The 13,520-nt window shown below is 35.6% G+C and overlaps 1 protein-coding gene across 4 annotated transcripts in view; it reads right to left on the bottom strand.

Moving 5' to 3' along the window:
• METTL15 (methyltransferase like 15) overlaps positions 1-13,520 on the bottom strand; it is a 75,289-nt gene that overhangs the window by 38,176 nt on the left and 23,593 nt on the right. For all 4 annotated transcript variants that reach the window (XM_015863454.2, XM_015863452.2, XM_015863451.2 and 1 more), the window contains exon 3: positions 6,605-6,741. In XM_015863454.2, the coding sequence (XP_015718940.1) occupies positions 6,605-6,741 (137 nt within the window). The remainder of the gene's footprint in view (positions 1-6,604; positions 6,742-13,520) is intronic.

Raw genomic sequence — 13,520 nt, 5'->3', positions numbered from 1 at the left:
ACCAGCCTATGAAATTTGCACTCAGCTACTATGTTGGAAATACCCTGTAGCCATCCCACCTCAGTGCAGGAGCTAGACCGATCTTAGTTAACTAGGAGTCAGATCAGGACAGTCAGTGTTTGATTGCAACGGAGGCAGAAAAAATTGGAGCTCTGAAGTGATTTTGATAATTTTGTAGAATTTAAATGCAGAAGATATAGATACTTTGCTTGTCATTCAGTAACAAAATTCTGGCACGTGGTACAACACACTGCTAAAAGAATTCTGCAATGTAGAGATTTGAGATGTTAGTACATTCAGTCTTTAACATCCTACATCTTGAGCATAAAGACTTCTTCTCCAGCTTCCCAAACATACATATTAGCCCACTTCAGTTTCAAATGCATTCTCTCCTATGCTCACTGACTTCCAAAGACAGAGCTGTTTTCCAGCTTCACGTACATAAAATAGTTAACTCTTACTACTGCAACTAAATCCCTGTTTTCTTCAAGATCCACATTGCAATATGGGCACATAGAATTAATAAGTAAACAAAAACTAAAAACTACTGTTTAAAGACCCCATTTGGGTTTTCCCCAGGGAAATGCAGGGTGGCAACTCCCACTCTCTCATGTGTAACTACTCTACATTGCAACAGATCGGTTCATATCTACCTCTCCTGAGGATGAAGATAAAGACACTGGAAGCTGGATCTAGCCAAACAGCCATAATAAAAGACAACCACTTTAGAAGTATGCTTACTGCAACCTGCTGGACAAGGATGTGTTCCAGGAGAACAAGCACCTAAAAGATCCCTCAACTACATTTGCCTATTCTAGAACAATTTTTCATTATATTAGACATCTCAAACTTTTCTTCCCTTAAGATCCCTACACCCTCCATAAAAAACAATAAACTAGTATCTCTGTTTCTTAAAGACTATGTACAAGCACACTTCCAACTCGGTAAGAAAAAGATATCACTAAAACTGCAGGGTGAAGATATTAATATATTCAGATAAATGCTTGCATCCAACTCTTTCCATCTTTGCAAGCTACAAGTTGACATCATATTGTCTGCTAAACCAGTACAAACAGATATTTCACCTTCCTAATGTTAGTACAGAAAATAAACAAGTAGGCACATTGTCTTAAACATATTTATACAAGTTTCTCAAATTCACTTATTTTACTTGAGCCAATCAACAACCTGGGCACAGCTGTGGATTCCCCAGCCTCTTCTTTCAGCTGTGTGTGCTGCACTGTGAGAAAAAGTTATGTGCTCTACACTGCACTTCATCTCTATAAAAACACATCTAACAGATCTCTCTACCCTTGCAGTAAATAAACAATTTTCTATTGTATGTATTTTCTAAGTTAAGTTTTTTACACTATGATTTGGATTTCCCCATCTTCTTGCTCTCGTTTCTCAGCAGGTACTCATAACAACTGATGATAATTGGGGACAGTGTTGTGGGCTCAGTGCATGTTTACATTCATGCTACTGTTTTAATATACAATACCAGATATAAGTAGTTACAAATTTGACAATCTCTTTATATTCACAGCAAACAAGAAATTATTCTAAGAGACTGATTAAGAATATAGTCCTGGTGAAGAAGCACTGGCATTTGTTCCCATTATCTCTTGATTTAGCCAGGAAACAACCAACAAAATGTTAATGACCTGGTCTTATCATCGCACTGCATGTTAGTCACTCTATTTCAGCTCCCTGAACTAAGATCCCTAATGAAGACAATAATCTTGTCTTTCACAATTCCCTGGCAGAGACATATTGCTGTTCACTGTGCGTATATGACTGCAATAACAACTTAGAATATTAACATTGGAATGTGAGATAAGTTAAGAAAACAATTAAGTAGTGTCTACAGTATCTAGTTAACACTGTCAGTTATATAAGAACTCTGTGCTGAGTATAAAATACACACATAAATAGTAATGAATGTTTGAAATCTAGACTGCACTTCTTATGCAATTACAAAAGATTTCCCCAAGATGAATTTCTATACACCAAAGCTGCCAGGAAGAGTTCCCCACTTTTTCATTATCACTTACTACTGGATACTGTTTACCCAAAAATGAAGCAATACTGTCCTGCTTAAGCTTACAATGAACAGAATGGAGGACAGGCACGTTAACTAATCAGTAGCATGAAGAGGGGAAAAAGAAAGAACTCTCATCACAAGAAATTTCCCTTTCACTCAAGCAACCTGTTTTCCTCCTTTCCTCTCTTTTAGGCAATATTTACAGGAAGAGATAAAAATGTTTTTCATCTCTTAAAACAAGAGAATCTACTATTTTGGCTTCTTATATTAGTTCAGCTTTATTTTAACCATGGTACAAGACAGCATCACTTGGCCAGTTCTGGATGCAAGATCCACAGTAGCATTTTTCTACTAGCATTTCAGAGAAGGAGTTTATCTATCACCACTGTACAGATGTAATAAAACATTTCCTAAACTACCTAAATGACCAGAGTGTTGTCTGTACTCAGTAAAGATTTTTCCAACCATACAATGATTTAAAACATAATCATAATGTCTGCAAGGAAAGAAAAATTAAGTGCACACACTGAAGATTTACTTACAGTGAAGTGACACTGGTAGTAAAACACCTATAATTGTGCTACATAATAAATGACTGATACTGAAAGTGTCATGGTTTTAAAAGAAAATGCCAAGAACAAAAAGAGAAGAATGAACTACTTTTAAAGTTCGACTGCTACTGAATATTTATGCTGGAAGGTAACTTTGAAGTGGACCCAAACTAAAACCAAGAACTCAATACATTGAAGGACGAGATTATAGGCATAAAAGCAAATGAGTCTCTAGTCATTCTGAAACCTGGGCAGCTTCAGAAGAGACTGAATTTTTGTTTATTATGCTTTGGTAAGAAAATGTATATGGTTTTGTCATCCAAATGAACCTTTTAGTGAACAAGCTAAATAGCAGAAAAGTACTGTTCTAATATAAAGGGCTTTTGAGCTCTCTCAATGGCATTTTCTACCTCTTAGTTAAGACAAATGATTTATTGCTATTGCTTTTGAGAGGCAGCCAGATGTTGACATGGATAATTATTTAAAAAGAATTAAATCTACAGATAACTAATGGTTATATAGTAACTAATTCGAATTTGAAAGCACCTGAACATATTGCAAATAGAAGTTCTGTTTTCCATAGAACTTACCATATCCTGTTTTACCTAAAATGCAGAAGATTGAAGTTTATGACTATCACACTTGACCTGTACACTTATGGTAACACTGAAAGTAAAACCCAGAAACACCACCATCTCAAAGTTACTTTAGAACTACAGTAAAATATATTAAAGCTTAGCTATAAGGAATTGTATATGATCTGTCTCTACATTTGAGGGTATTATTTCTTACAAAGAACAACATATAGTCTTTTCTGAGAAGGTTTCTCATACTTAAAAGCTTGTAATAATATTGGTTAATTGCTAGATTTCAGTCATCTCTCTAGCCTCTCCCTTTCAGCGGATGTGAAAGGGTTTACTCGTAATCTACATTACTACTGACTAAATTTTATCTTGTTCTCCTGAATTCACAGCAGCAATTCCCAAGTTAGAGGCTTCCCCAGAAAGAATGTCAAAGGATTCCCACCCACACACTGAATATCTAACAGGCCCTGACCCATTTTCTCCTTATTAAAGCAGCACTACATGCTTAAAAAAAATAAAAAATAATGAAAATAATAAACAGAGAAGGTAAATGAATGCAACTACTGCAGTGGGAAATCTACCCTCTTCAGATTTTAATTATGACAAAATCACTACCAAAAAGCAGAGATGCATTTAAAGTACAAACATCAAATATATTTTTCCAGTGTTCTCATTTGGTGACTTATTACTCCTACTGCCTTTCAGCACAGTACAAGGGGGACTTCATTTATTCATTAAGAATTAGAAAAATCCCCTAATTTGGGGATAGTTAAGTCTTCCAACCATATCTCCAGGCATATTTCTGCAACTTGGATTTTAATAATCCTGTAACTAAATGACAGAAGATACAGCATAATTTAAAAGAAAAAAAAAACAATTGAAACTACAATTTTACTAAGATTTTTTTGCCTAGTCAGTCTTCATATCAACAATTAAATCTAAACATTTATAATTTTCTTTTTATGGGACGTTGCATTATTGCAAAAGCAACAAGAATGGAGATGAACACTGCTGCTGTTATGCCGGAATATATTATATATATACATACACAATATATTATATATATATTAACAATCTAAAATGATGAAACACATATGACATTCTGGTTTAAATTTAAACAAAATGGCAGCAGAAAATTCGGTTGATGTATGACTTTCAATTTGTCCAATGCACTCAGTTACAGACATAGTGAAAACCTGATTTTACCAGTTACAGTTGCATAACAGCCTTTTCTTCCTCTTATATTGTCATCTCCCAAGGAAGTGAAGCAGTTTAGAAGTCAAATAACCTCTCCCAAAACAACAACATTAAACAGAGCTTAAAAACAACCCCAAATTAGACAAACAATGTAGAAGCCTATACTTGTGCGTTGCAGGTATTCAGTTAAATCCATGCCTGTGCTTCTTACAAAAGACACAGCCCCATATTTCCCTCTGCTTGCAGCTGCATGAACCTATTACCATTTTTTAATAGCACAACTATTTCTGTGCCTGCTTGGTGAACCAAATGAAGGAACTATATTAATTGACAGTAAACATGAACAAAGATTTTCAGCTGGATGAATTCCCTTGTCATTGGTGCCAACACAGATTTCAATTACTCCTTTTATAAAAAATTACCGTTTCTAATAGTCCAGAAGATATTCAATTCAAAAAAAATTCTACCATCTTTTAATGAGTAACACAAGAAAATTGATTTATGAAAGCACTAAATCTCGTAACATACTCCCAACCAATTTGTAAGCAGACCTTAACAGACTTTTATTTGTTAATAATATACTTATTACTCCTGTTCCCTTTCAACTCATTTCACAGATGATGTCCCAATGAAAGCAAACTAATAAGAAAACATTCCAGATACAAACCTTCTCTGTCTTCAGAAGGCTAACTTATTTGCCAACACTATTGTAAGAAAGATGTATTTATATTTTGAAAAAGGACCCACCTCATCTTTTGAGAGGTAAAAGATGAAAGGTGATGGAAAACATGTAAGAACATAGCCCTGTCTAGTAACACACTTCCAATTGGCATGGAGTCATTTTGCAGTCATCAGGGCTTGAACAACAGTCACTTAAGAGTCCATTTCCTTATAAGGATAACTTGCATCTCTGAAGGTGGACAACATTATGTCTGGAGTCCAAGTGACCAGGGTTTATACAAGTCAACAAATAAAAGCAGGAACTCAAAGAACTATATTGCCACAGTAAGTATGTCAACTGCAATAATATATGGAATAGCAAGAATCTTGCAAATAGAGAACAAACAATGTCAATCATTGGCAGAACAATTTCCAGCACTTGTAAAATATCATGATCTGGAAAATATACTTTCTCCTCACCAGGTTTGCACAGTATACTTGACTTGCAAGAACCCAACTGAGTCAAGAGGACTGTTTAATACTATATGATTGTGTAGATGATTCTGAAAACGTTTAGATATAAGATTAGCTTACACCCTTGAATTTCTCCTCTCAGACCTCTGACAATGACACATGAAGAAAGGAATGCACAGTTAGACCAGCTTCTTTTGGAAAACGTGAAGAATACCTGCTGCATTGTATGAAAAGCACTGCTGTCCCAGAACACAATTAACCACGTGTTTTTCTTTACCCACTGCTTTCATTTCACTACATACTGGAAAAATTTCCATCTACATAAGGAAAATTCTTTTGAAATAAATACTATTAAGTTTTCAGCATGACAGTAAGCATCTTCTCCTTATACTCCCTCTAAACTTAAGTTTTAGTTCTATATTATCTAGCTTTCTATCTACACACATCCATTTCCTGGTGAAATGTAAACAATAATATTGGAGAAAAGTACATTTATCTCTGCATGTTGCATACCTGTATGGGAACCTATTTATGTTCTGCGTCGTTTCTTAAACAAAATAAAGAAACAAGATATTTGTATAACAAAAAAGCCCTTAAAGTCAGCATTTAGCCTCTGTTCATTTCACAAATTCAGTACTACTGAACAAAAAAACTGAAACATGAGGTAAATAATCTTGACAAAAAAACAGTGACATATTAAATTGTTCAGTAGTATCTGAAGTCAAGACAGACATAACACCAAATTTTATTAAAATCATTACTTACATTACATTATTTCAAGGTATATTATTCTTGAGGGTTTGGTTTTTTTTTGTAAAGCACGATGTTTTTGACACAAACTATTTAAAATTGGCTACTAGAAACATACTTAGAGTACTAAAAATGCATTTTACTTCAAAAACCTCAGAAAGACTTGCATGCAAACATTCACAAATGAACTGAACTGGATCTCCTCTTTTATTAGGTATATGCAATAGAAAATGTAATGCTTACATAAACGCATTACAAATATATATAAAAAACTATGAAAACCTAAAACTGTGTAGGTTGTACCACAGTGTTAACAATATTTAAGTCAGGAAAAGACAACTTACGGGTAAGACTCCGAAAGCTGCTGAGCTATTTTATAAGCCGTGGGGTCCCTGTCCAGGGCGTATATTGTAATGTTGCTGGCTTTCTCTAGAAGAGCTGTACTATGACCTCCGGCTCCAAATGTCATATCAAGGAAACACTGAAATACAGAAGAGAACACCATTACATCATAACAGAACCATAACAGATGGAAAGAATATCCTGAGTTGAAAGGGACCCACACAAGGACCACAGAGTCCAATCTCCTGCTCCACACACAACTACCCAAGCCCAAACACTGTGTATGAGAGTGATGTCTTATCACTTGAAATCTGGCAGCTCGGTGCCATACCCCCCACCCTTTGGTGCAGAACCTTTTTTTCTTAACCCCCACTGGAACATCCCCTGACAGCTCTGTGCCATTCCTTGGGTCCTGCTGCGGTCACCATAGAGCAGAGCTTAGTGCTGCTCTCCGCTCCCTGTACTGCATCCAAGTCATTGATGAAAACATTGACAAGAACTAGTCCTAAAATGGAGCTCTGGAAAGGGCTGCCCAGGGAGATGAGTCACTGCCCCTGGAGGTGCTCAAGAAACAGTGTTCTAAGGAACATGGTTGAGGGGGAAATGTTGGTGATAGGAGGACAATCAGACTGAACAATCATGTAGGTATTTTCCAACCTTGGTGATTCTATATTTGCAGTTCCACACAAAACAAAAATCACTTCAGAATAAATGTCTGGGTGGCTTTCCATAACAGAACAATAATTTGGTACAGACACAGATCCATTCTTAACTTCAAGGAAAACTAATTGTTTTGCTGCTTGATTCAACTTGTATTGAGCCATACAAAGCTATTTAAGACACAGGGCTATATAAAGAAGTCAGTACCATCTGCTTTTTAAGACCACCTAAAAGGAAGGCTGATGGAATTATGCATAAATATTAAAAGTGACAATATCACAGTCTTACACCACAAATCAAAGTGTGATGGCAAGGAACACACATTCTGACTGGGACTAACTTAACTATTGCTAAAACATAAGTTTAAAGACAGTACTATTGATTTCAGACTCAGTGTGTGAGTACTAAGGTATGTATTTAGATTACCAATACAGTGTCTAATAGATAAATACAGAATGGCAGGTATGGGATACCTACCTTAAATGCAAGCATTTTTCAGTCGTCAGATGTGACTTATTCCGAGGGCTTAAAGTTGTACCATTTGATAAACAATGTCAGTTTCTGAGCTTCTGAAGAACATCTACTACCCCATATGTATATCATATTCATTTTGTTTTCAGAATACAAATTAAAACAGGATAATTTTCAGTAAATCCAGACATGGCCTCATGCTACTGAAGTTGAAGACAATTGAGGAACTCTGAATTCTCTCAAACTAAATCATACACAGGTATGAATTCCCTGCAAACTGAATGTAATTACTGAAACAAGACTCTCATAACCCAGAAGTCTCAGATCGGAATGCACATTTCATATTTGCAACAAAAGACTATCTTACACTATCAAATCTCACACAAAAATAAGCTAACTTCCAAGGACTGACTAACTAAGCCACATTTACCCAAAAGGACACCTGGGGAAAGTCATTTGCCTGCAGAGAAGGGAAACTGCTCTACATCTTTTGTAGACTCCACTCCAGAGAGGTGTCTGCAAAATCTATCTGACCGCTAGGCTGACAAGGCAGCTTTGCTCCGGCTCCTCTTTTAGGAAACAAACCTGGGACATGGTCAGCTACCTTGGAACAAGGCAAGCTGGGCCAATGAATCCTGCTAGAGTGGGAAATGCAAGCAAGTGAGCTAAAATTTAATGGAGTTTTGTCTTTTGTATGTATAAAGCAGCAGTGCTGTTTTTAGAAGCTGCCCCACAGGCCTTACTCCGTCAGGCTGAAAACCGTGGTACTTAAGAGCTACTTTCTTGACAGAAATAGCTACCTCTTCACTTTCAAAGGTTGCATGACTATGCTTCCATTTCAAATACAATGGTTTTTCAAATTGCTAAGAGAGTATCTGTAATTCTATAGTCTAGGAAAAGCATACTAGAGTTTAGGGACAAAAAAAGTTATTGTTTAATACCAGTGTATTTGAACCCAAGTAGACATAAGACTGAAGAAGTATCTTCCCCGTTTTCTGCATCTCTGAATTCCCACAACTCTCTCCTCCTCTTCTGGCACAACTGATCTCTGCTGCCAGGGCGGGGGCAGAAGATAGACACCATACAAGCTAAACCAAACAAGAAAAACAGATTCTCTATATCCTCCAATATGAATTGCAGACTTCTTTTTCACCTGAAATTATTTAAAAGCTACTTATGAAGAAAATCAAACTACACAGACTTCATCTGAACAATCTTTTCAAGAAAATCACACATTCCAAAGCATCTTTTAAGGGAAATATTGCGACCTGTTGAAAAGGAGATTTAACCAAGAAGTTCCTTGGAATAGAAAGGGAAATACAAAAGCAGTGAAGACCAGAATGAAAAAGAGGCAAAAATTTCTATTTATGTTTCCTAAAAACTGCTTCTGGAATAAAAAGCTTTCTGGAAATCCCTTGATCTTTATAGAAATTTATAGAAATTTCATAACAATAAAACTGACTACTTAAGAAATTAACAACCACTATTAAATTGCATCCGCATTTGTGATTAAAAGCTATCCGAAAAAAAAACACCTTTACAGACTGCTATAATACAACCACATCGTTATTCCAGTCATCTGGACTTATAATCTAAAACACCTGAATTTATCATTTTATTTTCTGCATGTTTTCTTTGAGACAATTAAAACATAGTTAGGCAAGCAAAGATTTACCTTCCTAGAAGTCAATCATTAAAGAAAAGCACTGTCATTTGATTTGATTTCTCAAAATTAAAGGAGATGACTAGAACTGAACAGCCCTTCAAGCTCATACTACACACACTTTACAGTCTAATGGTTGTGGCACTTGAGATCCACAGAAAAACTCTGAACTCTAACAAGTTCTTTTCCCTTACAGAGGCACCCAAAGAAGCTGTTAAAAGAAACCTCATGAAGTAAGATCCAGTTCAGCATTATTTAGACTTAATCTGATTCTACCTTCTTACTTGCGACTAAGGACAATTGCTATTGTACGCTCAGTTTCCAATGTCTCTGCGCACTAAAAATTGCCAGCAGCATCCAACATGCCTCTCTTAGTGAAGCAAGAGCAACAACATCACACCTTCCAAGCCTGTTTTCACCAAGGACTGAGAATATAACACCTCTACTATAAAAAACAATTCCAAAATCTATTCAGGCATTCACAAAACTGAAAAAGAAAAAAGAGATTTTTCTTCAATCATAACTAGATAGAAGAATTTAACTACCTTTTGAAAATATCTTAATACATCAACTCCAAGCCACCAAAACCATTTCTTATTCACTATCCATCAGCCTCAGGGAACCTCTTTTTTTTCAAAGGGCCCGCTTGTTGGCCATTTTTTACACTGTCCCCCTCTAACAGTAAAATCACCTTGCCTACTGCTTGCAAATTTCTTGCATGAGATTATGCAACTTAAAATACATGGACATAACTTACAGTGTCATTTTGGAGTGTATTAAAAACAGCCTAATTTACATCATAACTCTTTGGGGAATAAAAGAAAAAAACAAACAGTGAGTAACATCATCTGGGTTGGGGTTTTATGGTGGTTGTTGGGTTTCATTGTTGTTGAGAAAAGCAACCAACTAAATGCTCTTATTTGATATCATAAGGTAGAAATGTACCACTTCAGCTTTTTCACAACTTAAGCATTCCCTTGCCTGAATCAAACTTATGTTACCCAGAGCCAAGGAAGTCATAGGAAGTGCTAGAAATAAGTAGCTATTTGTGTGTTCTGTAAACAGCCTGTAATCAACAAAATAGCAAGTCACGAGAAGTTCCAGAACATATTCCACTGTTTTATGAAGTTTGAATATCAGAACATATGAAGTCAAACTTATTTTTTGGCAAGTATATGTCCAGACAACTTAGTTATAAAACTGCTTCTTTTTTCCCCCGCCCTTCCAAAGGAATTTTCAAAGATTGTGTGCCTCATGTCAGTTAAGAACACTTGCTGTTATTCTGCTTAACAATCTCTCCTCACAAACACATGCCTCAGCTTTCACTCATTTAAAATATGATTAACTTGTAGCTTGGTGAACCCATTATACATGAGGAATATTAACAAACCATAGAAGATCTTTTCTGAAGCAAAAAATTAATACTGGCAGACAAAAAGAAAATAAAGATCACTGTACCATGACAAGTGACATGCTCTCAATATTGTAACAGCATCTAAAAGACGTTAAGAATTCATGCAAACATTCACTATGAATAAACCCAGGCTCACCAAAGTTGTGTTACTCTTTCATTTAAAAAAAAAAGGGAAAAAAAAAGGAAGTTAAAAAACCTTTAAGCAGCAGCTGACATCTGTAACATGATTTTTAAATAGGGATCACAACACAAAAGAGGATATAGCGCTGATTCAAGTGGAAATGACTGCACGACTCTATACATGGTACTAGATGAAATACCCCATCACCAGCATTAATGGAGTAGGAGAAAGCAGTCTTGGCATCCTAGCTGACCTGGTTAAGGCTAAATTAAGTACATTGTGACACAATGTTAAGGTAATGTTAAAAATAATTAAAAAGGCCTTCTAGATCTTCTATGGATAATCTTGGAAGTGTGGAGGTACGGAAAGCTAGAACCTAAAACAGATGCCTCAATCCAGCAACATTTTGCAGCTAGAACCTAACAAAAAAATTAAATCATTAAGTTGGCCAATTGAATTACTTTTACTGCTAACATAACTACTTTGGTGCACTGATCAGATTTGAAGTCACGCCTGTGCTACATTTTCATACCATCTATATATATTAAAATGCTCTCTCTATATATTTCATTCATTTTTTATGCCTAAAACAGAAGCAAGATGCTTTGTTTTTCATCTTCTCTCTCCCTCTCATCTAGTAGTTTTTAATCAAAAAGTTTTACACTCATGGTCATATAAATACAAGAAAAGTTTATTGTGTGAATTCCTGCAGTGACTCACCATTCCATTGTGAAGTTATGATAGCCCCTTCCGAGTTCCCCTTGGGAATTTTATAATCGGTTTTGACTGTACATTTTAGAAACCATTTGGCTTTTCAGCAACATACAGATAGCACCAAACAAAAGCTTTATAGCCCTCATTTTACAACTAGCTAGTTCTAAGATAGTTATACAGATACCAAAAGTTCACCTTAAATTTATTTTTTTTAAATACACAACTTCACACTGCCAAGTTATCTCCTAATAAATATCTTGTAAGCACTTTTGTTGCCATGTGCCTCCAACACACATTATTTCACTGTGACTGAAGTCATTTGCAATTCTACTTATGATCACATCCTGCATAACTTTACTCCACTATACCTGGTAGCAAATCCTTTTCTTTGACTGTATGACAAAACAAAAGGAGAATGTAAAATTGGGAATTTAAACTCAAACATCATTCATAAATTGAAACTACTTAAAGAATATGCAAAATACTAGAACAGGTGCAAAAGCTTGGAACTTCTAAACTACGATTTCTTGGTTTTTGAATGGCAAGAGATTCCATGGGTTCTACAAATCAGGAATGTGCTTCCTGACATCCAAAAATAACCAAGCCAAGGATACTCTTTTCAGAACTGAAAACAAACTACCTTGCATCCAAGCTACACTACCTGACTTCTCGGATGGAATGAAAATGTCTGGCATTTACTGGTTGAAGAAAGAGAGCCAAAATGAAGACGGACTTTTAGGCAGTTGACGCATCAAATGTCAAAAATAACAAACATTTTTCTTGAAATATCCAATATTGAGTATTCTAAGAAAAATAAGTTCACAAGAAGGAACTGCTACCTGAAGAAAACAGTGACACAGCTGCCTGATGAGGCAGCCACTGCTCACCAGTGTGTTCCAAATCACTCACGACTGGGTCACAACACTCATATTGGCTTCCACCCATCTTTCTCAGTGGGATGACAAGCCAGCATTTGCCACAATAATACAGCTTCTATATTTGAAATGAATGATAGTGTTTTCTTATAAATACATAAAAGGTCAAGCTTGCATTTTAAACTGAGATGCTTGTTACTGCTAATAAATACATAATTTATTATTGTCTTGCCAGACACTGTTGGTAGGTATCTAAGTAAGCACTTACTCTTATTGTTATCTACCCAATCAGTTTGCAGAGGAAAAATAAAATCCTAAAGTATTATTATAAACAAAATCGCCAACACATTGCAAGACATTTTTTGCCTCTTCATTCTACCTGGGTTCCTGTGATGAGTCATGTTCTCTAAACTTCTTGTCTGAGTTTCCTTGTTATTCACAATAGAAATTGTTCATTGTCACAACACAAGTTGTTTTCCACTCTGCTTTATTTTTCAAATATCAACTCTAAGCACATTAAAGTAAAAATATAACTGACCTCTTGCTCAGACATCTTGATTTTACCTCAGCTTACAGCTTCAGTACGCTCTCAGGCTACAAGAACTACTCCATATAGATGTAAGTCGAAAACTGAGTTAAAGAGAAAAAGAATTGTACAAGGATGTGTCTTCCACTAGCAGTAAAAGCTGATCAGTTATATGGTTTTTTTTTTTTTACTTTTTTAAAAACAACTAATTTCTGAAAAACCAAGAATTAATGAAAGCATATTAAATAAAAAAAAAATCTGGAAAAAAGCTAGAGTCAATTTAAAACACTTAAACTATTGTTCAGACACATAGGTTCACAGTGGGAAGACAGTTACTTAATTGCTTCTTTTCCCTTCCTTTCCACAAAACTCAAAATCTACCTCAACAAAATCAACTCAAAATAGAAAACTGCTTCTCAGCCCTGACCTTTGTCAATGCCAATCTCACTTAACCAACAGTTGTAATAAACATAG

This window comes from Coturnix japonica, chromosome 5 (assembly GCF_001577835.2).
Source record: "Coturnix japonica isolate 7356 chromosome 5, Coturnix japonica 2.1, whole genome shotgun sequence".
Classification (NCBI taxonomy): Eukaryota; Metazoa; Chordata; class Aves; order Galliformes; family Phasianidae; genus Coturnix; species Coturnix japonica.
Note: the sequence above shows the minus strand (reverse complement) of the source record. Positions and strands in the feature narration are given on the sequence as shown.